Source organism: Phalacrocorax aristotelis, chromosome 30 (assembly GCF_949628215.1).
Source record: "Phalacrocorax aristotelis chromosome 30, bGulAri2.1, whole genome shotgun sequence".
NCBI classification, from domain to species: Eukaryota; Metazoa; Chordata; class Aves; order Suliformes; family Phalacrocoracidae; genus Phalacrocorax; species Phalacrocorax aristotelis.
The window spans coordinates 26,146-50,197 of NC_134305.1; the positions used below are offsets into that span (position 1 = coordinate 26,146).

The 24,052-nt window shown below is 65.7% G+C and overlaps 6 protein-coding genes across 7 annotated transcripts; 3 read left to right on the top strand and 3 right to left on the bottom strand.

The window, feature by feature from the left end:
- Positions 1-192: 192 nt before the first annotated feature.
- On the top strand, positions 193-3,765 carry SNRPD2 (small nuclear ribonucleoprotein D2 polypeptide). The gene is made up of 3 exons (XM_075076387.1): positions 193-306; positions 1,058-1,237; positions 3,009-3,765. Coding segments are annotated over exons 1-3 (357 nt in total). The 5' UTR covers positions 193-304; the 3' UTR covers positions 3,184-3,765.
- Positions 3,766-5,692: 1,927 nt separating this feature from the next.
- Positions 5,693-7,039, top strand: MEIOSIN (meiosis initiator). The gene is made up of 3 exons (XM_075076309.1): positions 5,693-5,916; positions 6,304-6,393; positions 6,514-7,039. Exons 1-3 carry the CDS (start codon positions 5,780-5,782, stop codon positions 6,683-6,685), a joined length of 399 nt encoding a protein of 132 aa, XP_074932410.1. The 5' UTR covers positions 5,693-5,779; the 3' UTR covers positions 6,686-7,039.
- A 75-nt stretch (positions 7,040-7,114) lies between these two features.
- On the bottom strand, positions 7,115-8,349 carry LOC142048967 (cytochrome c oxidase subunit 7A1, mitochondrial-like). The gene is made up of 4 exons (XM_075076310.1): positions 8,245-8,349; positions 7,682-7,774; positions 7,498-7,582; positions 7,115-7,233 (listed from the first exon to the last, which is right to left on the bottom strand). The coding sequence occupies exons 1-4, from the start codon at positions 8,257-8,259 to the stop codon at positions 7,178-7,180; spliced, it is 249 nt and encodes an 82-aa protein (XP_074932411.1). The 5' UTR covers positions 8,260-8,349; the 3' UTR covers positions 7,115-7,177.
- Positions 8,350-9,433: 1,084 nt separating this feature from the next.
- STRN4 (striatin 4) lies at positions 9,434-17,514 on the bottom strand. Its single transcript, XM_075076377.1, has 17 exons — positions 17,215-17,514; positions 15,475-15,578; positions 15,269-15,342; positions 15,101-15,179; positions 14,845-15,003; positions 14,587-14,743; positions 13,923-14,061; positions 13,726-13,827; positions 13,512-13,627; positions 12,896-13,071; positions 12,759-12,806; positions 12,510-12,631; positions 12,096-12,266; positions 11,869-12,009; positions 11,688-11,786; positions 11,491-11,577; positions 9,434-10,758 (listed from the first exon to the last, which is right to left on the bottom strand). Exons 1-17 carry the CDS (start codon positions 17,416-17,418, stop codon positions 10,589-10,591), a joined length of 2,148 nt encoding a protein of 715 aa, XP_074932478.1. The 5' UTR covers positions 17,419-17,514; the 3' UTR covers positions 9,434-10,588.
- FKRP (fukutin related protein) lies at positions 17,098-21,343 on the top strand. Of its 2 annotated transcripts, none has more exons than XM_075076378.1 (2): positions 17,098-17,139; positions 19,663-21,343. In XM_075076378.1, exon 2 carries the CDS (start codon positions 19,807-19,809, stop codon positions 21,265-21,267), a length of 1,461 nt encoding a protein of 486 aa, XP_074932479.1. In that variant the 5' UTR covers positions 17,098-17,139; positions 19,663-19,806; the 3' UTR covers positions 21,268-21,343. The 2 variants fall into 2 exon arrangements, with proteins under 2 accessions (XP_074932479.1, XP_074932480.1); XM_075076379.1 differs by lacking the exon at positions 17,098-17,139 and adding an exon at positions 17,300-17,538.
- A 681-nt stretch (positions 21,344-22,024) lies between these two features.
- AP2S1 (adaptor related protein complex 2 subunit sigma 1) lies at positions 22,025-24,018 on the bottom strand. Its single transcript, XM_075076385.1, has 5 exons — positions 23,595-24,018; positions 22,910-23,059; positions 22,562-22,675; positions 22,397-22,456; positions 22,025-22,265 (listed from the first exon to the last, which is right to left on the bottom strand). Exons 1-5 carry the CDS (start codon positions 23,595-23,597, stop codon positions 22,164-22,166), a joined length of 429 nt encoding a protein of 142 aa, XP_074932486.1. The 5' UTR covers positions 23,598-24,018; the 3' UTR covers positions 22,025-22,163.
- Between the last annotated feature and the right edge of the window lie 34 nt (positions 24,019-24,052).

The following is a 24,052-nucleotide window of genomic DNA, read 5'->3' on the forward strand; positions in this document are numbered from 1 at the left end:
GCCAGTAACGACCCGTCCCTATAGGCCCCGCCCCCTTCGGCACCCGGCCATGCCCCGCCCCCAAACAGCCGGGCCCCGCCCATTCCCCCTCCCCGCAACCTGCCGCCGTGGCCGTGCTGCGGTCCCGCCCCTTTATCTCTCGCCCCGCCCATTTTTAAGTGCCCCGCCCTCCGCGTTACGGTCGTTCCCTTTTTCGCGGCGGCGTGGTGACCCGGAAGTAGAGGCGCGGGTGCGCCGTGACCCGGAAGCGGGACGTGAAGGCGGCGCGCACGAGTGGAGCCGCCGGGACCGGAGCAGAGCCGCCATGTGAGGAGGGGCCGGGGCTGGGGCCGGGGCCGGGGCCGGGGCCGGTTCGAAACGGATCCCGTGTCCCGTTCCTGCTGTCCCGGTCTTGGGTTCGTCGTCGTCCCCCCCCACCCAGCGTTTTGCCCCGGAGACTCCCGTCTCCCCCTGCGTTGTTCCCGGTGACCCCGGAGCCCTCGGTTCCTCGTTCCGGTCTCCCTGGGCACCCCTGGTGTCTCCAGGCATCCCCCGTACCCCGACCCCGGTCCCCTGCTACCCCGTGCTCTCCAACCCGCCGTCCCCTGCCACCCCCTGGTCCCCATCTCAGTGTCCCCTGGCACCCCCGGCTCCCGAGCCCGCGGTCCCCTGCCACCCCCTGGTCCCCATCTCAGTGTCCCCTGGCACCCCCGGCTCCCCAGCCCGCGGTCCCCTGCCACCCCCTGGTCCCCATCTCAGTGTCTCCTGCCACCCCCGATTCCCCATGCTAACGCCATCCGCCACCCCCAGTATCCCCTGGCACCCCCGGCTCCCCAGCCCGCCGTCCCCTGGCACCCCTGGCTCCCCAGCCTGCCGACCCCTGGCACCCCCTGGTCCCCATCTCAGTGTCCCCTGCCACCCCCGATTCCCCATGCTAATGCCATCTGCCACCCACAGTGTCCCCTGGCACCCCCGGCTCCCCAGCCCCCACTCCACTGTGTCCCCATCTGGATGCCCCCCCCACCCTGACAGCATCCCCGCAATGTCCCCCCAACATCCACTCGCTGTCCCCACGCAGGAGCTTGCTGAACAAGCCCAAGAGCGAGATGACGCCGGAGGAGCTGCAGAAGCGAGAGGAAGAGGAGTTCAACACGGGGCCACTCTCTGTCCTCACCCAGTCCGTCAAGAACAACACCCAGGTCCTCATCAACTGCCGCAACAACAAGAAGCTCCTGGGACGCGTCAAGGCCTTTGACAGGTCCGTGTTGTTGTCCCCAAGGGAGTTCCAGGGGTCCTTGGTGTCCAGCGGTGTCACATTGAGGGGACCTGGGACGTCCCAGAGTGCCCAGGAGCTCCCCAGTCCTGCTCCTTGGGGTTTATGTTGTCCCTGTGGGTCACTCCAGTTTCCCCCCATGGTCCCCTTGTCCCCTTGGACATGCCAGGGTCCCCAAAATGCTTTCTGGAACCTCCTGGCTGCCTGATAACCCTCTGAGTCACCCCCAAAGCATCCTCTGGGGTCCCCCAGATCACCCTTTTGTGCCACATGGTCCTGCTTGTTCTCCTCAGGGTTCCCAGCGTCTCCCTGGCTCCCCCCATGGTCCCCAGTGTCCACATTGGTCACCCCACAGCCCCCAAAGAGCCCTCAGGGTCCCAGTGTCCTGCAGGGACCCCAAAGGCCCCCTGGGGTCTCCCTGGTGTGACCCAGCATCCCCCCGATCCTGCCTCTTCCCCTCTGGGGTCCCCACCATTCCTTTGAGTCCCCCTAATGTCACCAAATTCCCTGGAGGTTCTGTTGGGTTGCCCCCATGTCCCTTCAGTGCTGCTGGGTCCACAGAATCTTGCTGGGGTCCCCCTGGTCCTGCTCAGTTCCCCTCAGGGCCCCCCCGATTTCCTCTGGTCTCAGTCAATGTCCTCCCCTTGTGCTCCTGCTCCCCCCAACCCTTCCATGGAGCTAAGTCCAGTTGGTGGCTGGTCATGAGCTGTGTCCCCGGGCTCAGTGTTAGGGCCAGACTTTTTTTGGGGCCAGACTTTTATAACAACTTAATCAATGATTTGGATGAGGGGGTTGAGCATGGGCTAAGCTTGCAGGTGACACCAAATTAGGCAGGAGCGTCGATCTGCTCCAGGGTAGGAAGGCTCTGCAGGGGGATCTGGACAGGCTGGATCCATGGGCTGAGCTTAATTGGGTGAGGTTTAACAAGGCCAAGTGACAGGTCCTGCCCTTGGGTCACAATGACCCCAGGCAACGTTCCAGGCTTGGGGCAGAGTGTCTGGAAAGCTGCGTGGTGGAGAAGGCCCTGGGGGTGCTGGCTGACAGCGGCTGGGCATGAGCCAGCAGTGCCCGGGTGGCCAAGGAGGCCACCAGCCCCCGGGCTTGTGTCAGCACTGGGGTGGCCAGCAGGAGCCGGGCAGGGATGGGGCCCCTGTGCTCGGCCCTGGGGAGGCCCCACCTCGAATGCTGGGCTCAGGTTTGGGCCCCTCGGGACAAGAAGGGCCTTGAGGGGCTGGAGCGTGTCCAGAGAAGGGCAGCAGGGCTGGGGCAGGGTCTGGAGCACAAGTGTGCTGGGGGGCGGCTGAGGGGGCTGGGGGGGTTTAGCCTGGAGAAGGGGGGGCTGAGGGGAGAGCCCTTCTCGCTCTCTGCAGCTGCCTGAGAGGGGCTGGAGTGAGGGGGGGGTCGGTCTCTGCTCCCAAGGAACAAGCGATTGGAGAGGAAACGGCCTCCGGTTGCGTTGGGGAGGTTTAGGTTGGCTGTTGGGGACTATTTCTTCACCAAAAGGGCTGTCAAGCACTGGCAGAGGCTGCCCAGGGAGGTGGGGGAGTCGCCATCCCTGGGGGGCTTCAAACAACATGTCGACGCGGCACTTGGCAACACGATTTTAGTGGTGTTGGGTTGATGGTTGGCCTTGATGATCTTAGAGGCCTTTTCCGACCTTAATGATTACATGTCCCCTTAGGAGAGGTGCAGCCCCTCTCCCCAGCTTCAGGGGACCCCCCCAAATATATGTGTGTCCCATCTGTGTCCCCCCAAGGCACTGCAACATGGTGCTGGAGAACGTGAAGGAGATGTGGACAGAGGTGCCCAAGAGCGGGAAGGGGAAGAAGAAATCTAAGCCGGTGAACAAGGACCGGTACATCTCCAAGATGTTCCTCCGCGGCGACTCCGTCATCGTCGTTCTGCGCAACCCCCTCATCGCCGGGAAATAGGGGACCCCCCCTTGGATCCCCAGGATCCCCTGGGACTCCCTACCACCCTGAGACACACACCCCCCCTCAGATCCCCCAGGCTCCCCTGGGACCCCCCTGCTACTCCAAGGCACCCCCTTCAGGGTGCACTGGGACTCTCTCTCTGATCCTTCAGGATCCCCCAGGACCTCCTACCACCCCGAGACCCCCACTGGGGTGCCCTGGGACCCTCCCTTGGATCCCCCAGGACCCCATACCACCCCGAGACCCCCCTCGGGGTGCTCAGTCAGGTCCCCCGGGGGAGCAGTTGGCTTTGCCTTGAGCTTTGGCGCACTGGAGGCTGGACTCCCCGCTCAACATCCCCACAGGTTCCCAACACTGTGTGTGCCCCCCCAGGCTCTCACACAGGGACTCCCTCCCTGGTCCTGCCTCCCCAGAGGGGGCTATTTTGGGGGGCTGCTTCCCCCTGGAGGTGGCTGAGCCCCGGGGGGGGGGGGGGGGCAAAATTGAGGGGTATCATGGGTGTGTTTTTCCCCCCCCAGGCACTGTTTTCATCCCCCTTCTCCCCCCACCCCGCCCGGGGCAATAAAACTGTTTAATTAGCACTTGGTGTCATGCTTTGTGGGCCCCCCAGGGGTCTTTCCGCCACACACACACCCACCCACCCCCCACCCCCCCGTTTGCTCCAGAGCCAGAAAATGGCGGTGGGGGAAGAAATAGGGGCGCGGGGGGCGGGGCTAGCTCTGGCGCTGCCACCAGGCCACGCCCAGCCCCTGCTTGCCCTGGCAACAGGCGGGACGCTGCCTTCGACTAAGCCGCGGTCACCACGCGGAGGCTTCGTCCAATGGGAGGCGAAGCGGGCGCTGGCTCCGCCCACTCGCCCCGCCCTGCATGTGTGAGGTGCGAGCGCGGGAATCCACGCCCTGAAGCCTCGCTGCCCCCCGGGCCTAGGGCCCCCCCCCGGGGCCTGGGCACGCCCGGCCCCCCACCCCGCTCTGACACACACCCCCGGGGCCGTTTGGCTCCCCTCCGAGATGGGAAAGCCGCGGGGCAGCACCCCGTCCACGAGGCCGCACCGAAGGCACCGGTGAGGGGGGAGCGGGGGCTCTGAGGGGGAGCACTGCGTCCCTCTGGGTGTCACACACACCCCCCCCCGTGTCACCCCTGGGGGTCCCCGTATAGACCCTTCTCTTCCCCCCTCTTTAATCCCCCCCCAAGTGTCACCACCACCCCCCCCCATGTCCCCCCCCTTGGGGTGCCCCCACCGCTGTCCCCCATGAGCCCCCCCCCCCGGGGGCTCCCCCATGTCGCCTCCCGTTTCCCCCCCTCCCAGTGCCCCCCCCACCATGTCGCTCCCCCACACCTGTGTGTCCCTCAGTCCCTCAGTCTGTGGCATGTTCCCCCCCCAGGCGGGACTGGCGCTCGCTGCTGCGGGACCTGGACCGCATGGTACCGTGGCCCCACAGTGCAGGGGGGACCCACACCCAGGTACAGGGGGGTACCCTGGGGTGGGGGGGTGTGTGGGGGGAACATCGGGATACTGGGGAGGGGGGACAGGATTGGGGTGGGGGAGGTCAGGGAAAAGCGGGGTGGCTGGGGGAGGCTGCATGCCCCCCACCCCCCGGACCCCCCCCCAAACTCCCCCACCCCCCAGGTGCAGGTGCTGCAGAATGTCTTGGGGTACATCCAATACCTCCAGATGCGTGTGAGCATTGCCCAAGGGGAGGCAGGTAATGTGGAACCCCCCAGGATCCCCTCACCGCATTCAGGTACCCTGACACCCCCCCCCAGATTTTTAAGACCCCCCCTCCCATTGGGGGCCTCCCAACACCCTCCTTTGCCCCTCCCCAGCACCCTCTTTGCCTCCCCCCAAGCCCTCCAGCCCCTCCCCAAGCTCCTCTACCCATTTGGAAGACCCCCTCTGTCCCCAACTGGGGGGATGCCTCCCCCCAGTGACATCCCCCTCATCCCCACAGGGCACCCCAGTGACAGTGGCACCATGGAGGAGGGCCCGAGCACTGGGGCTACATGGACGTAGGTGACATTGGGGGGGGGGCAAATTGCGGGGGGGCACCCAGAGGTGCTGACCTGCCCCCCCCTTGCCCCCCCCCTGCCCCTCAGGCAGCAGCTGGTGCCCTACGAAGAGGAGGAGGAGGAGATAGGGGAGAACAACAGCCCCTGGTTAGGCCCTACTGGGCCATACTGTGAGGCACTGGATGGGGAAGAGGGGGTCTCCCTGTCTCCCCCTCCACAGCAGAAGGGGTTTCTGGGGCTCAGTCCCTCCCTCCTGGCCTCACCACCCCCGCCCGGGTCCCCCGGTGAAGTGGCACGAGGTGGGTTGGGGGGTTGGGGTGGGGTTGGGGGGGGTGACAATATGTTTGTCGCCCCCCAATGTCACCATGTTCGTCCCCCCCAGACCTCTTCGCTGACGTCTATCTCAGCTCGCAGGTGGGCACTGTCACACCCTGCTCCAGTGTCACCCCCACCCCAGTGTCACCCCTCCAGTGTCACAAGCCACCCCTTTGGGGGGTGTGTGTGTCCCCAGGATCTCTCCCAAGGTACACAACTGTCCCCAGAGACCCCAGCAGCAGCACCACAGGAGGCCAACAGCAGCCCTATGTCCCCTGGGGTGGCCGTGGGGCCATCACAGGGGGGACAGAAGCAACAGGGACAGGATGGTCCCCTCCAGCCCAGAAAGAAATGTGTCAACGGGTTCATCATGTTCTGCCGCCTCAACCGGAAACCCTACATCAGGTGGGGACAGTGGGGGGGGCACATGGGGACCCGGAGGGGGGACATGGGGACCTTGGGGAGGATGGGGACCCTGGGGACATGGCAACCCCAGGGGGGGACATGGGGACTCCAGGGAAGACAGGGACCTTGGAGACATGGGGAACCCGGGGAGAACTTGGGGACCCCCGGGGGGGACATGGGGACCACAGGGACAACAGGGACATGGGGAGGACCTGGGGACCTCAGAAGGATGGGGACCTGGGGACCCCAGGGGGGGGACATGGGAACTCCGGGTGGGGGGACGGACATGGGGACCCAGGGACCCCAGGGGGGTGGGGACAGCAGAGGGGGACATGAGCTCTGGGGGGGACAGAAGCGGGGTGGTGACACCCCTAGTTACAATGCCAGAGCCCACCCGGGGCTGTCCTCCGTCATGGCCACGCGGGAGCTGGCGCGGCTCTGGCACAGCCTCAGCCCTGACGAGCGCCGCCCATACTGGTACGTACTGGTTCATACTGGGCGCCTGGACACCGGGTGTGTTCCCCCACCACCACCCTGGGCCACCTGGGTGTCCCCTCTCCCAGAGTCCCCCTGCAGTGTCCCCTCTGTCCCCTGCAGCCTGCAAGCGCGGCGGTTCAGCCGCCTGCACAACCGGGTGATACGGCCCAATGGTGACGGTGATGGTGACGGTGATGGTGACGGTGACGGTGACACGGACCCCCCCGTGCCTCTCCAGCTGCTGCTGGTCAGCCACGCTGGCACGCTCGGGGGGAGCCCTCTGCCACCATGATGTCCCCTCCTGTCCCCAACCCTGTCCCTGTTATTGTCCCCAACCCTGTCCCCAACCTGTCCCTGTTCCCAACCCTCTCCCTGTCCCCATCCCTGTTATTGTCCCCAACCTGTTCCTGTTCTTGTCCCCAACCCTGTCCCCAACCTGTCCTTCTCCCTCCTCTGTCCTTGTCCCCATCCCCATCCTGGGACAGCCCCAGTCCTGGTGGTTTTAACCCCAAAACTATTTATTCACCCGGGACGGGGGGACTGGTCCTGCCCTGGAGGGGGGACAGGGACATTTGGGGACACTTAGCGACCCCCACCCCCCCCAGGGCAGCCGCTGTCTCAGCTGGGTGCTCACTACGTTGGGCAATAAAATCCCTTTGGTGTGTTTGTTCCCCCATGTGTCCCTCCCAGTGTCCCCAGTGTCACCAACCAGGCCCAAAGCTTCATTGGTGCTTTTTATTGCTGGGGGGGTGGGGGGGTGGGGGGTGTCAGGGACGTTCCCTCCTCAATTCTTCTTGGGCTTCGAGGCCTGAGCCAGTGCCCACAGCGAGTAGCAGGTCCCTGCGGGGACAGGGGGGGTGGTGTCAGGGACCCTCTTGTGTCCCCCCACAGGGGGACCCAGGCGTCTGGGCTCACGGCCCCCCTTAGCCACCCCCCCTCTGGCCACGGGACCCGGGCGTCCAGGTGGACATTGCCCCCCCCAGCCACCTCCACCCCCTGGGTTAAAAATAGAAACCAGGCGTCCCGCCCCCTCCCCTCCCCCCCAGGGGTGCTGCCCCCCCCCCAAAGGGTGCCCTGACACCCCCCCGGGGGGTCCCACCGTACCCACGGTGCAGATGAGGGCGGTGAGGTGGTAGAGGGCCGAGTCCAGGGCCCCCCCCTTGAGATGCACCGGGAGCCCGTTGTCCTCCTGGGGGGGGAACACACACACGAGGGACATCGGGGGGGGTCGTCATCGTCACCCCCCAAATTCCCCCCGGACCCCCCCCAAAGGACCCCCCCCCCTTACCTGGAAGAGTTTTTGGTGCTCCCGGACGCGGTTGTGGAGGTGCCGGGGAGGGGCGGCGGGACCCAGCGACCGCAGGAGCCCCAGGGGGGCGGCCTTGGGGGGGGGGTGTTCAGGGAGGGGCCAGACCCCCCACAGAGATCCCCCTCCATAACCACCATTGCCCAGAGGGTGTGTCCCACCCCCATAAATCCCCCCACAACCCTCCCTATAACCCCCGCCAATAACCCCCCCATAGGTGTGTGTCTCGTCATGTCATCCCCCCCCAATAACCCCCCCACCTTCATAGCCCTCTTCCCATGCCTCTCCCCCAAAAGACCCCCCCCACGGACACCCCCATCTCCCCCCACCCACAAGCCACCCACCCCCCCGAGGGCCCCCTGACATAGCCCCCCCCAGTACAGCCCCCCCTCAGGGGTTTCCCCCTCCCGGACCTCCCCATGACCCTTTCAGAGCCCTCTTCCCGTGCCCCCCCCGGGACTTCCCCCCCCCGGACACTCCCATCTCCCCCTACCCACAAGCCCCCTCCCCAATACAGGACCCCCCCCCAGTGCCCCCCTTGGTACCCGCAGGACCCTCATGTTGAGCCCAATCGTCCTCTGTCACCACAAAGGGCACTGCGCGGGGGGGGGCGGGCTGGGGAGGGCCCTGGTGACACCCGGCCCCGCGTCACGTGTGCCAGGGTGCCACCCCCGCCCCGTGGCCCCTCGGGGGCCCCCCCATCCCCAGCCCTATGACCCCCATGTCCCCATCCCCCAAAGCCCTGTGACCCCCCAGCCCGGTGACCCCCCTGCACCCATCCCCCCAAAGCCCTGTGACCCCCATGTCCCCATCCCCCAAAGCCCTGTGACCCCCCAGCCCGGTGACCCCCCTGCCCCCATCCCCCCAAAGCCCTGTGACCCCCCAGCCCGGTGACCCCCCTGCCCCCACCCCCCCAAAGCCCTGTGACCCCCATGTCCCCATCCCCCAAAGCCCTGTGACCCCCCCATCCTGGTGACCCCCCTGCCCCCATCCCCCCAAAGCCCTGTGACCCCCCAGCCCGGTGACCCCCCTGCCCCCATCCCCCCAAAGCCCTGTGACCCCCCAGCCCGGTGACCCCCCTGCCCCCATCCCCCCCAAAGCCCTGTGACCCCCATGTCCCCATCCCCCCAAAGCCCTGTGACCCCCCAGCCCTGTGACCCCCCTGCCCCCATCCCCCCAAAGCCCTGTGACCCCCCCCCCGTGTCCATCACCTTGTGACCTCCCCGGTGTCCCCTGTGATGCCCCCCCCCCAACGTCCCCTCACCCCATGACACTGGTGTCCCCCACACCCGTGTCCCTCCCCCCCGGTGGCCTCGGTGTCCCCATGTCCCATCCCCAAAACCCCAGGCCCGGCCCCTGTGTCCTTGTGTCCCCATGGGTGGGGAGGGGGGGTCAGACACGACACGGCCCGTGGGGACCCCCCCAGAGCCGGGGGGGGGCACAGACCCAGTCCCCGTGGGATGGCTCAGGGATTAGGGGGTTATTAAGGGTCGGGGGGGGCTTTTGGGGGTGCGTGGGGGGGTGTCTTTAGATGCGGGGTGGTGTCAGGGTGTGGGGGGGACACAAAGGAGACCTGGGGGTCATTTTGGGGGGGGATTAGGGGACATAAGGGGGGGGGGAATGGGGTGTAGGGTGGGTAGTGGAAGCTGGGGGGGCATTGAGGGGTGTTGGGGGGGGTCCCAATCCCCGGGCGGGGTCATTGTGTCCCCCCCCCCTCCAGCAGCAGCACAGGGCTCTTGGCAAAGGGCTTTATTGAGGCACAACCCCCCTCTCCCGACGCCCCCCCCCCCCCCCCCCCAAAAGACACCAAATAAATATACAATAAAAAGCAACCGGCATTAAAAAGGGTGATTGGGGGGGTGGGGGCAGGGCGGCAGCACGGGGGGGGGGGGGGGCCGGGAGGGGCCCCGGGGGGGGCCCGGACTATCACACAGTGATAAGGCGGCAGTGACGAGCCCCCGGGGTGGGGGGACACGGAGGGGGCTTCACGGCTGTACAAATATACAAGGTGGGGGCCCCCGGGGGCGTTTTGAGGGGCCCCTGGTCTGGGGTAGTGTTGGGGGCCCCCCCGAGGGGGATTCAGGCTGGAACTGCTCCTTGGGGGGCGTGTAGTGCCCCCGGGGGGGGTATAGACCCCCGAGCTGCCCTAGGGGGGTCTATAAGGTCCATAATTGCCCCTGGGGGGGGATAAGGCCCATAATTGCCCCTGGGGGGTGTGTAGTGCCCCCCCCGTGGGGCAGATAGATCCCATAGGTGCCCCCTGGGGGGATGTAGTGCCCCCCCAGGGGGTAGATTAAGCCCATAACTGCCCCCGGGGGGGGTACAGAGCCCTTAACTACCCCTGGGGGTACGGAGAGCTCCCCCCCAGGGACGAGACGCGGCCCACAGCTGCCCCAGGGGGGCACGCAGGGGCTTCAGTTGCCTCCGGGGCAGGGTATAGGGCCCATAAGTGCCCCGGGGTGGTTCGCAGAGCCCAGAACTGCCCCCACGGGGGTGTATAGGGCCCGTAAGTGCCCCCGGCGGGGTGTACAGAGCCAAGAAGTGCCACCGGGGGAGGTATATAAAGCCTCTAATTGCCCCCGGGGGGGCATATGGAGCCCATAAGTGCCCCTGGGGGGGTATATAGAGCCTATAAGTGTCCCCTGACCCCCCCAGCCAGGCTCTCTGGGCCAGTTTCGGGGGGGGGGGGGGGCATGAGAGCGCCGAGGCCTCCCTGGGGCGTCATGAGCTGCAGGGAGCCACCGGGCTCAGCTCCCTGGGGCTGGGGGGGTGACAAAGGCCACCCAGCCACGACGTGCCCCTCTGCGTCACACACACGCACCCCCACACCCACAAAGAAAACACCGCCCTGGGGTGTGTGTTTTGTCCCCCCCTCCCCCGACTCCAGCGTCACACGAAGACCTTGGCGAGGGCGTCGGCGCCGGCACTGGCGCTGAGGGCCCGGCTCGGGTGGAAGGCGACGGCGTGGACGGCTTCCTCGTGTTTCTTGCGATGGGCCGTCAGCTCCTGCACGCACGTCTTGTGGGCCAGGTGCCACAGGCGCAGCGAGCAGTCGTGACCTGTGAGGTAAAACGGGGGGGGTCCCGGCGTTTTGGGGGGCACCCACGTATCCGGGGGACACCCAGATATCCGGTGGGATGCGATGGAGGTGGGTGCAGGGCGGCTGGCGGCGCGGAGGGGATGTGGGAGTTCGGGGAGCCTCGCAGAGGATCTTGGGGATGGAGGACGTATAAAAGGGGGGGGCAGGAATTTGGGGAGCACGAAGGGGGGGTTCAGGTCCCCTGGGTGACAGCGGGGAGGGGACAGCAGCGTGACAGCAGAGGGGATGGGGACAGGGTGGTGGGAAAGGTGGCTGAGGAGTGCTGAGACTCGGCGCTGTCGTTTCACAGATGAGCAACAGGAAGGTGCCGGAGGGGACAGGGACAGGGGTGGGGACAAGGACAGGGACAGGCACAGGGTTGGGACGGGATGGGGACAGGGTTGGGGACAGGGGCAAGGACAGTGATGGGGCTGGGGACAGGGTTGGACAGGAACGGGTTGGGGACAAGGACAGGGTTGGGGACACGGATGGGGTTGGGGATGGGGACAGGGACAAGGACGGAAATGGGACAGGGATGGCGTTGGGGACAGGGATGGGGATAGGGACGGGGATACAGAAAGGGTTGGGGAAAGGGACAAGGATGGGGACACAGAAGGGGTTGGGGACATGGGGCTGGGGACAAGGACGGGGACAAGGTTGGGACGGGGACATGGTCGGGGACAAGGCTGGGGACAAGGACAGGGACACTTACTGCCAGACATGAGGAAGACACCGTTGGGGTCAACGGCCAGGCAGGTGACGGCGTCCAAGTGGGCCACCATGGAGTGCACGACTTTACCTGGTGGTGGGAAGTGGGGGGTGGCAGCAGTGACAGGGATGTCCCCAACTCCCTCCCTGCCCCCTCCCCAGCCTCGTTAGGGCTAACGAAGCCCATCCCCCGTCCCCAACCTGTCCGGTTGTCGAGGAATCGGATGCCGCGGTCGTCACTAGCGGTGATGGTGAGGGGCTGCGAGGGGTGGCTCACCACCTGGTTAACCTGGCTGCCACCTGCGTGGGGACGCCAGGATCAGGCCCCCGCCTCCGACGGTGACAAGGGGGACACGGGGAACAGGCGTCACGGTTCACTCACCGCTGCCCAGCCGGGTTTCGAGCACCAAAACGGTTCGAGCCGCCTCCACATCGTAAAGCACCGCAGCGCCCGTCCGAAAAGCTGCCACAGCATGGCTGGGTTGGGTGGCCGAAAAGGTGACGGAGGTGGGGACACCGTGTTCTGCAGGGGTGGGGGGACAGGGAGGGTGACAGGGGGGTGGCGGGGATGTCCCCAACACCAAGGGGACGTCCCCCTGCCCCGCTCACCGCTCTGGGTGTCGTAGGTGCTGAGGCAGGCGCCGTCCTCGCGTCGGGGGTCCCAGATGCGGACGGTGCCGTCGGCGGAGCAGGAGGCCAGGCGGTCGCCGGCGGGGTTGAAGGCCAGGCCCCAGACAGCGTCCCCGTGTCCCTCCAGGACGCCGCTGAGGACCCCAGGGTCTGGGGACACCAGGAAAGGTCACCTCGGGGTAGCAGAGGGGACAGCGTGGCCGGGGGGACGGCAACGCAGCCGGAGGGGCGGCATCGCAGCTGGAGGGGTGGCACGGCAGCCGCGGGGGACACTGCGGTGATGCCGTAGCCGAAGGGGGTGACGCCGTGGGGCTGGGAACTGGTGGGCACCAACGTCACCTGTGTCATCCCTCCTGTACCCCCGATTGGCAGGGAAGGGGAGGGGACACCCACCGTAGCCATCGTAGGGGTCCATGTCGAGGTCGGGCAGGCGCCAGCGGCGGATGCGGGCGTCCACGCCGGCACTGCAGCACAAGGCGCTGTCGCGGCCCATGGCGACGGCGAGCACCGGGCCCCTGCAGGGACAGGGACAAGGTGATAGGGACCCCGGGATGTCCCCAGGGTCCCCAGAGCCACTGGCTCCCCTCAGACTGGCCCCGCGTCCTCCCCCCGAACCCAGCGCCCCAATTCCCCGTTCCCCACCTGTGCCCGCGGAAAGCGTACACCGGCTCCACGTCCAGCGCCGCGTTCCTGGAAAGGGGACAAAAGGGGGGGTGACAACTGCGCCGGGGGGTGTCCCCTTCCCTGCCACCCCTCTGTCACCCCCCTCCAGCACCCACTTTTTGGGGGCGATGGGCTTCTGGAGGTTCCAGAGCTTGAGGGTGCCGTCCTCGGAGGCGGTGAGCAAGGCAGCCTCGGCAGGGTGAAAGGCCAGACCCCGCACGGCGTCGTAGTGGCTGCGCAGGGTGAACTTGGGGCTCCACGTCTTCTTCAGGGCGTCCCGGCCCTCCGGGAGCTGTGGGGACAACAGGGGCACAATGGCAGGGGACGGTGGCCAAGGGGTGGTGGCACCCCGTGGCCCCAGCTAGGGCTCATGGCAGGCGGCTTTTGGTGGCCAGAGGGCAAGGAGAAGGTGGGGGGGACCAAAGGGATGTGATGGGGACCAGGGTAGATGTTCATGCAGGGTTGGGGACATGCAGGGACAATGGAGGCCAGGGGACACTCACAGCAGGGTTGGGGACACCATGGGGACAATGGAGGCCAGGGGACACTCACAGCAGGTTTGGGGACACCATGGGGACAATGGAGGCCAGGGGACACTCACAGCAGGTTTGGGGACACCATGGGGACAATGGAGGCCAGGGGACACTAATGTCCACACTTGGGGACAACAGAAGCCAGGGGACACCGAGGGCAGGTTTGGGGATGCCATGGGGACAACGGGAAGCGACTCACGTCGCAGCTGAGCTCATTGTCGTTGGTGACGGTCAGGTCGGCCAAGTCCCCCAGGCTGACGGCGCCGCCGGCGATGCTGTCCATGATGAAGACGTCGGAGGAGATGCCCAGAGACCCTGTGGAGTGGAGCGGCTGCAGGTGTTGCCGGGGGACGGGGACACCCCCAGGGGACACGGGGACGCCCCAAGGCACACAGGGACCCCCAGGACCGTACCTTCGTGAGGCCGCGGTGGCCCCGCAGCGGCGGGTTTCGGTGGGAGCCCATCCACGTCCCGCAGGTCGGCCAGGATCCCCCGCAGCCGGCCCCGGCGGCTCTCTGCGGGGACGTGGGGGGTCAGGAGGGCTGGTGCCAAAGCTGGGGGTCAAGGGGGCCCCCCCAAATCTGTCTCTCCCCTCCCGGGCCCTGCTCACCGAGCTCCACGCCCTCCCTGGCCCGTCGGCCGGCCCCGTTCTCCCCAGAGCCCAGGAAGTCAAATTCGTTGAGGGCGTCCTCCGAGTCTTCATCGTCATCCTCATCCTCCACCTCGGGCAGGAGGGGTTTGGGGGTGAGCTGAGGAGGGGGTCATGGGGGGGGTCACAGCTTGTTTTGGGGGACCCCCCCAAAGCCACCAGAAGAGAAGGTGGTGGAAATGGGGGGCACAAGGGCTGCTCCTTGCAGCCTCAGGGTTTGGGGGAACCCACTGGGGTTTGGGGGACCCCCAGGTTTGGGGGCACCCAGGTTTGGTGGACACCCAGGTTTGGGGGATACTCAGTTTGGGGAGCCCCCCCCCAGGTCTGAAGGAACCCCCCACCCAGGTTTGGGGTATCCCATCTGGTTTGGAGGATGCCCAGGTTTGGGGGACCCCCAGGTTTGGGGAACTCCCCCAGGTTTAAGGGGTGCTCCCCCCCAGGTTTGGGGGGATGCCTCACATTTCAGGGGACCCTCCCCAGATCTAGGGGACACCCAGGTTTGGGGACCCCCCCCAGCTTTGGGGGATACCCAGATTTGAGGGATGCCCAGGTTTGGGGACCCTCCCAGTTTTGGGGGACACCTAGGTTGGGGGAACCCCCCCAAGATTTTGGGGGAGACACTTGCCTTGACTCGCTGCTTCTTGTGCTGGGGCTGGGCAGGGGTGGGAAGGCTCTCGGCATCCTCATCCTCATCGCTGTCCTCGTCCTCGCCACCAGGCGGGAAGGGGACCTGCTCGAGTCCCCCGCCGCCCCCCCGCTCCTCCGTCTCCTTCCCAGCATTCCTGAGGGTGGGAAGGACCGGGGTGGAGTTTGGGGGGTACCCAGTGAACACCCCCCCCCCCAAATCCACACACATCCCCCCCCCTTTTTTCTAAGCCCCCACCTCTGGATCTGCTCCTCGATGCGTCGCACCAGCAGCGACTCTGCGGCTGGGGGGCTGCCGGGGGCCGGGGGGGCCGCGGGGCTGCGGCCCAGCAGCGAGCGGACGCGGCGCGACCGCATGTCCAAGATGGTGTCGCTGTACCCAACTTCCTCCAGATACCTGTTGGGGGGACACAGAGGGAAACGGGGTGCTCAGGGCACCCCAAAACCCAACCATGCCCCCCCCAAGCCTTTCCCCGTAGTCCCCCCCAACTCACTGCCGCAGCAGCTGCCGGCCCTCCTTCCAGGCCAGCGGGCCACCCTCCAGCGATGTCACCTCCGTGGGGCCGTTGGACACTGGGGGGGGGGACAGAGGGGGTGATGGGGGGGCTCAGGCACCCCAAAACCCACCCGTGTAACCCCCTCCCAGGGACGGGGACGCTCACCCAGTTCCGTCCCCTCCAGTTTCTTCTCCCCTGGCGTCAGCTCAGTGCCGAATTTCAGCTTGTGGTATTTGGACCTGGAGGGAAGAGGTGGGGGACACGGGTGATGGTGGCCCCAAAATGAGGGGGGTGGCCCCCCCGACACCAGGATGGCACGGTGACCCCCCAGAATGAGCGAGGGGACCACTGAGTTTTGGGGTGTCCCCCACCTCTCCTGTTTAAGGGCATATTCCAGCATCTTGATGCGTCGCACAAGGTCCGTCTTGAGGTTCTCCTGGCCCTTGCGCTCGCCTTGCAGAAAGGCCACCTGCGCCTGCGGGGACACGGTGACGGGGACACGGGGACGGGGGACACCCAGGCCACCACCACCCCGCCTTTCCCCCAGAGGCAAGGGGACAAGGGTGGAGGCTGAGATGGGGACAGGGTGTTGGGGGAGGATTGAGGGTGGGGACATGGGGACAAGGGGCTCCGGCCACGGGGACAGGAGGTGACACCGGGACTGATTTGGGAGTGAAATGGATGGCCCTTGGGATTGGTGACAGCACTGGGAGGGACACCAGTGGCCCCAGAGCTCAGTGCCAGTCCTGGGAGGGACACCAGTGGCCCCAGAGCTCAGTGCCAGTCCTGGGAGGGACACCAGTGGCCCCAGAGCTCAGTGCCAGTCCCGGGAGGGACACCAGTGGCCCCAGAGCTCAGTGCCAGTCCTGGGAGGGACACCAGTGGCCCCAGAGCTCAGTGCCAGTCCTGGGAAGGACACTGGTGGCCCCAGGAGACACACTGGTGATCTGGAACTTGGTGCCAGGCCTATGAGGGACACTGGCGGCACCAGGAGTGACATTGGTGTCCCCAGAGCTCGATGCCAGCCCTGCAAAGGACACTGGTGGCCCCAGGGCTCAGTGCCAGTCCTGCGAGGGACACTGGTGGCACCAGGAGTGACAACGGGGGGGGCTCCCCAGTAGTGGGGCGGGGGGACACAGGTGATGCTGCATAATGGGGTGACCCTGTCCCCGTTGTCAGAGTTGGGGGTCCCCAACAGCAGGGCACAGGGGGGTCCCAATACCAGAGCTGGGGTCCCCAATACCAGGGCTGGGGTTCCTCATAGTGCGGCTGGGGGGACCCCGATACCAAGGCGCAGAGGGGGATCCCTGATATTGGGGCAGATGGGGTCCCCAATAGCAGGGTAGGGGGGTCCTTTATACTGGGGTGCTGGGGATCCCCAACACTGGAGCTGAGGGTCCCCAATACTGGGGTGCAGGGGGATCCCCAATACTGGGTCGGGGGGGTCCCTCATGCTGGGGTACGGCAAGATCCCCAATACCAGGGCGTGGGGGGATCCCCAATACCGGGGTGTGGAGGGGGTCCCCAATCTTGAGGCTGGTGGTCCCTCAGACCGGAGCTAATTCCAGGGCAGGGGGTCCCCAATATCAGGGCAAGAAAGGGACCCAAGTACTGGGGCTCCCCAAAACCAAGGAACTGGAGGGGTCCCCCATAGTGGGGTGGGAGGGGCCCTGATCCCAGGGGTGGGGCTCCCCAATACCGAGGCACAGGGGCAATACCGGGGTGGAGGGGCCCCCAATATCGGGGCTGGAGGGTTGCTAATCCCAGGGCTGGGGGTTCCCCAATACTGAGGCTGGGAGGTCACTTACACTGGGGCGGGCGGGATCCCCAATGCCGCAGCTGGGGGGTGCCTCACACCGGGACTGGGGGGGATCCCCAATACCGGAGACGGGGGATCCCTCACAGCGGGGCTGGGGGATTCCTCACACCGGGGCCGGGGGTCCCCGCTCCCGGTCCCCCCGCCCCGGTGCCCGCCCCCCGCTCCCGCCGCCCGGCGGCCATTTCCTCCCAAGATGGCGGCGGCGGCGGCGGCCCCGGTAACCCCCGGCGGGGCCCAGCGGGGCTGGGATGGGGGGGGGTGGCCGGGGGGGTCCCGGGCACGGTGCCGGTACCTGGAGCTCGGCCCGCTCCGCCTCCCAGCGCCCCTTCTCGGCCTCGAAGCGCGCCCACTCGTGCTGGATGAAGTGGAGGATGCCGGGCAGGCTCAGCCCGCCGCGGCCCGCCGGTTCAGGGCCGGGACCGGGGCTGGGCCCGGGGGGGGCCCCGGCGGGGGGCGGCTGGGCCCGAGCCGCCGCCGCCGCCCGCTCCGCCGCCATCACGGCTGCCACAAAGGGAGCCACGGGGCCGCCGCTGCCGCCGCTTCCTGCCAGAAAGGGAGCCGGAAGAGGGGGGGCGGGTCCGGCCCGCCGTTGCCGGGGCAACAGCGCCCGCGGGCGGTACGGGGGGCCGGGGGGGACATGGGGCTGCGGGGGCCGGGGGGTTATATAGGGGCTATAGGGTACGGCGGGGTATGGGGGTTATATAGGGGACGAGGGACATATAGGGGCTATAGAGGATGGGGGGGGTGGGGGTTGTATAGGGGCTATAGGGAATGGGGGCTATGGGGGACAGGGATTATAGGGGTTATACAGGGGATGGGGAGGTATGAGGGTTATATAAGGGTTATAGGGGATAGCGGGGTATGGGGGTTATATGTCGGCTATAGGGGATGGGTTCTATTGGGGACAGGGGGCTACATATGGGCTATAGGGGAGGGGGATTATAGGGATTATATAGAGGTTATAGGGGACGGGGAGTATGGGGATTATATAAGGGATGGTGGGGGACAGGGCCTATAGGGGATGGTGGTGTACAGGAGCTATAGGGGACGGGGGTTATAGGGTTTATAGGGGACAGCAAGGTATGGGGGTTATATAGGGGACAGGTTATAGGGGCTGCAGGGGACAGCGGGTCGTAGGGGCTATAGGGGATGGGGGATTATAGGGGCTATAGGGGCTGGTGAGGTACAGGGGCTATAGGGGATGGGGAAACATGGGGCTTATAGGGAACAAGGGGGTATAGGGGCTGGTGAGGTACAGGGGCTATAGGGGATGGGGAAACATGGGGCTTATAAGGAACAAGGGGGTATAGGGGATATAGGGGATGGGGGTTATAGAGGCTATAGGGGGTGGGGGTATATGGGTTATATGAAATGGGGGACATGGGGCTGCAGGGGATGGTGGGTACAGGGGATATAGGGGACAGGGGTATAGGGGCTGCAGGGGATGGAGGAACATGGGGCTTCAGGGGATGCAGGGGGCCTATAGGTGATGGGGCTATAGCAGACAGGGTGGTATAGGGGCTGGGGGTATCAGGAATGGAGGGGCACAGAGGCTATAGGAGAAGGGGTTATAGGGGATGGGGACTAGAGGTGACAGAGGGAGATAGGGGGCTATGTGGGACGGGCAGTAGGGAAGCTATAGAGGAGAGGGCTATGGGGGTCCTATAGGGCATGGGGGGCCATAGGGCAAGGGGGCTATGGGGGACTTGGCAAGGGTGTATAATGGATGGGGGTGCCCTGGGGTTAGGGAGGCTGCAGAGGGGGTGGGGGGGTGCATGGGGACATATGGGGTGCATATGCATGGTGCTAGGGGGAGGTATGGGAGCATATAGGGGTACATGGGAGTATGGAGGGCTGTAGGGGTGTATAGGGGATGGGGTGCGTGGTGGGTGTGAGGCCAAGGGGGTGCGTAGGGTGTACATATGGGTGCACAAGGTGTCTGTGTGTATATGGGGATGTATAGGAGCACATGGAGGGTTGCGTAGGGGTGTCTATAGGGGTGCAGGGGGGGCTCTCTCCAGTCCGTATGGATACGTATAGGGGGTTATATCAGCGTGCACAGGGGCGTAGGGGAGCATAAAGCAGTGCATGGGGTGTTGTATAGAGGCACGTGAGTTATAGGAGTGTCTATAGGCATATGCAGAGATGCATGGGGATGCAGAGGGCGTGTAGAGATGCCTATGGGGCAAACCGGCAGGCAGACCGTATAGGAGCATACAGGGCTGTATACGCAGGCACACAGGGGTATACAGGCGAGTACGCAATTCTGTGCAAGTATACAGGGGTATATAAGTGCACACGTGTGCAGGTGTAGGTGTGCGCATGCACATCTATACGTCCAGGTGCATGTATTTGGGCGTATGTGGGGCCACCTATGGGCCCTATACATCTATAGGTGCCCGGCCCATATGTAGGTGTGGCACCTATAGGTGCCCACAGTGACACACCCAGGGGCTGCGGTGACATCTGCAACCTGTGTATATATATATATAGGGGCTGTAAAGATAGGGGGGAAATAGGGCCCATCTCGTGTTGCTATAGCAACCGGGGATGGCGTTGCCATAGTGACACGTCCCCCATTGGGCTCAGTTGGGCAGGGGGGGCCTGATGGTGGGTTCGTTAATGGGGCTCCCCATTAATGAGGCCCCTTGTTAATGGGTCTCCCTATTAACAAGCCCCTTTGTTAACGAGGCCTCTCATTAACAAGGCCCCTTGTTAATGCCTCTTTCCCCCCTGCCAGCACCGCTGCCGAGACCGCCACGCTCATGACATGCGTGGCAGCACCGGTAGGACCCAGCTGGGAGCAGAGATCATTAATTAATTAGCAAGGGGGGGGCTAATTAAAAGCCACCCCCCCCCCACCACCACCACAAGAAGCCCTGGCATGCGGGTGACGCCATGCCAAGCCGCCCTGGCCGGGGCCATCGGCCTCAACCTCCTCCTCCTCTACTGCGCCTGGCGGGGGCCAGGGGGGTCCCCGCCCTCGTGCCGCCCCCCCCGTGGCGTCCCCGGCATCACCGTCCTCCTCCGAGACTTCGAAGACTTCGAAAACGACTTGGCGGGGACGGCGCGATCGTTCGCCTCCTTACCCGTCCCGGTGTTGGTCGTTGCTGAAACGGCGCCGTACCCACCGGTACCGTTACCGGCGGAGGTTGGCCTCCTACCGCTGCGCCCCGCAGCCGATCGGCCTCCGCCACTGGCGCATCCCGAACTCCACATCCGCACCCGCCACGTGGCTTTGGTACCCGATGGCACCCGCGCCGTTCCCGGGCTTTTAGAACGGATGCGGGACGCGCTGGAAGGCGGCGGTGCCGCCAGCAACGTCCGGTTGGTGGCGGCGCCGGTGGGATCGGCGCCGTTGCAGTGTTTGGAGCTGCGGTTGGAACCGCGGGAGTGGACGGCACGCTATGGTGACGGCGCGCCGGGGGTTTGCCGGGCGGTGGAGGGAACGGCGGTGCTGCTGCTTCGCACCCGCGACCTTTTCGCTCTCCCTTTCCCTTTGGCGCGACCGGTGCCCACCGCCCTCTTCATCCAAGCGGCTTTTCGGGGTTGGGGGCTTCGGGTGATGCCGGCGGCGTTCCCGGCGGCTCGTCGACCCCCGGTTTCCCCTCACGGCCGTTGGAAAGCCGAAAACCTGGCGGAAACCCGGCGACGCCGGTTGATGCGCGATCTCGGCATCAAACTGGAGGTGCTGGCGGACGGGCAGGAACGCTGGTACGGCTGCGGCAAGGAGACGGTGCGGTGTTTCGGCACGGTGCACGCCCGTACCCCCGAGTACATCCTCGCCGGGCGTTGGACCCCTCCGTGCTGCCTACGGGCACTGCGGGAAACCGCCCGGCATGTAACCGGCGTGCTGGAAGCCGCTGGAGTACGGTACTGGTTAGAGGGGGGGTCGTTACTGGGTGCCGCCCGCCTCGGCGATATCATCCCTTGGGATTACGACGTGGATTTGGGAATTTATCAGGAGGACGTTGGTAAGTGCCGGTGGCTGGCGGCGGCGGCGGCGGGGGAGCCGGTGGAGGACGCCGAGGGTTTCCTTTGGGAGAAGGCGGCAGAGGGAGACTTTTACCGTGTCCACTACAGCCGGAGTAATCGGTTACACGTGGACCTGTGGCCGTTTTACCCCCGCGGAGGGGTGATGACCAAGGACACATGGTTGGGGCACCCCCAGGACGTGGAGTTCCCTGAAAGTTTCCTCCGGCCCCGGGTGCCGATGCTTTTTGCCGGCTTTACCGCCATGGCGCCCAACAACGCCCGCGCCTTCCTCGAGCTCAAGTTTGGGCCAGGAGCCATCGAGAACCCCGAGTACCCCAATCCTGCCATCAAGCGCCTGGAGCAGGACTGAGGGGGGGGCCCCCCGTGGGGTGTCCCCATCGTCCCCCATGTTACCCCGTTGACAATAAACCCTCCTGTGACACCCACGGGGCTCCTTTGTGCCAAAGCCTCACCCCTGCGTGACACCCACAGTGGTCCCTCTGCCTCCTGGGCTGCCCCCAGGTCCCCGTGCCATCTTATGGGGCCCCTCTGGGCCACCCCTGGCAAGCCCCAGGGTCCCCCTGGGCCACCCTCAGGGCCTCTGTCACCCTACCTGTTCCCAGCCACCCTGGGGGTCCCCTGGACCATCCTCAGGGTCCCCCCTCCACTCTGGGGTCCCCTTGCCATCCTACCTGTCCTTGGCCACCCTGGGCATCCCCAACCCATCCTCGGGGTCTCATGGTCCACCCTCAGGGTCCCCAGGGGTCACCCATCCACCCTGGGGGTCCCCCACCAACCTTGGGTGTCCCTCTGCCACCCTACCTGTCCCCAGCCACGCTGGGTGGGGTACCCCAGTAGTGCCTGGCCACCCCCAAAGCCCCCTGGGGTCCCCAGTTGCTTCTGGGGGTCCCCTGGAGTCTCCAATCACCCCCCTGTGGGGACAGGGCTACAGGCAGAGAAGCAGGAAAATGGGGGAGAGTGACCCCCTACCCCACAGGGGTCCCGCCTGAGCCCCCCCCACCCTGAGCAGGACAAGTGGGGGGCCTTGTACACCCCCTCCCCCCCCAATTTTGTACTGAAATGGAGGCAGGTCTTCCCGCTGCCCCGACAGGAGTGGGGGGCTCCAGCACATCACAGCCACGTTTATTCACAACACGATGACGAGGACATGGTGGGGAGGGGGACACACAACACCAAGAGCCCCGTGTCGCCCGCCCTGGGGGGGTCTGAGGAGGAGGAAGGCTGGGGCTGGGGTTTGGTCCCGGCTCACTCCAGCGATTGCAGCATCAGGAGCTGCTTGAGCACCTTGGTCTGGCTCGTCTCCCGGATCTCCCCGGCCAGGAACATCTCGTCCACCACCGTGTAGACCTACAGCCGCATCCCAACGGCGTGAGGGGACGTCCCCAAACCCCCCAGGACCCCCATGTGGTGGGGGGGGCTCCCTAACCCCCCACCCCTCCCAGGGTGGGAGGGGCTTCCCTGGACCCCCTTTTCCTCACCTTGTAGAAATTGAAGACCAAGTCGAGCTCACAAACGTTGTGGAAATACTCATTGAGGACCTGGGGGAAGAAGGAAGGGGAAGGATGCGGGATGAAGAGCCGGGGGTCGTTAGCACGGCCGCGTTAATTAAAAACCTGGGAGGGGGAAGGGGATGGTCACCTCACCTCCACAAAGTTGTGGATAGCTTCAAGGTAAGCTAGGTTGTTGTCGGTGACGTCCACGCAGATGCAGAAGTAAAGCCCCGCGTAGCGCCGGTAGATGATCTTGAAGTTGCGGAACTGGGTAGGGGCGGGGGGTGGACACACACGTTAAAAAAAAGGGGAACTGGGAGGACTGGGAGGAACGGCATGCAGCCGAGCACAGCCGCACGCTCTATCCCCAGTGGGGAAACCATGGCGCTTGGGCTCAAGGCTGATCTAAAGCTCTGAATTCACCTTCTGGATGGGGGTGGAAAGGGAAAGAAGGTTGGGGGGTGGATTTGGGGTGAAATCGGAATGTTTTGGGGCCGTTACCTCCACAAAATTGGTGTGTTTGGCGTCGCGGACAGTGACGACAGCGTGAACCTCCTCAATCAGCTTCTGCTTTTCATCATCATCAAATTGCATGTACCACTTGGCCAGGCGGGTTTTCCCGGCCCGGTTCTGGATCAGGATGAAGCGGATCTGCCCCGGGAAAGAGGAGGGAGCAAAATGGAGGGGGGGGGGGAAGTTGGGGTGCTGGGGAGGGTTGGGCGTTCTCCCCAAATATTTGTGCCCCCCCCAAGTGTCTCTGTAGAGGGACCCTAAAAAGGACACGCCCCCAAGCTGCTCTACCCCATGGGGCTTGCCAGTGCCCCTCCGAAAGGGTCACTATAACGGGGTACACTACAGGGGTCCCCCCCAAGCTACTCTGCCCCGTAGGGGGGCTCCAATATCCCCCAAGCCACTCCCTATAGCGATAGCATAAAGGACCACTCTATGGTTCCCCTCCACAAGCCACCCCCACACCACCCCCACGGGGCACCCCAATATCGCCGCCTCAGTAGAGACCCTCCTCTATAGGGTGTTCAACGGAACACTCTATAAGGGCCACCCCCGCCCCACACGACACCCCAATAAGCCCCTCCAAGGCCTCCCCCCACCCAAACACCGTCACGGGGAGCCCCCCAGGCCTCCCCTCGCGGGGCCTCACCCCGCTCCCCCCTCCCCCGTTCCTCACCATGGCGGTCCCGTCCCGTTACCCCCCCCCGGGCGGCGCTGCTGGAGCCGGTCCCCTCCTTCCCGCCCGCGGGACACGCCGGGATTCGTAGTTTCCGGTCTACACCCATCCAATTACATGACTACACTTCCCAGCAGGCTTTGCGCGCGTGCGCGGGGCACGCCGGGATATACACCACTTCCCCACTTCCGCCTCGCTCAACCCGCAGAGGGCGGTATCCCCCGGCCGTAATCAAGGCTAGGTTTTGTAGGCCGCGGGGGCTCTTCCCGCCTCTAACTCCCGGTTCCCGTGGTTACTGGGGCTGCCGATCCGAAGCCCCGCTCCCACTGTAGGCGGGAGGGGGCCCCGGTGCCACCGGAGCTGGTGGGGGTGGAGAACGGCGGTGGGGACATGGCAGCGCTGCGCGCATGCGCGCTCCCTCCCGTCCCCTCTATAGCCCCGCCCATCTGCGCATGCGC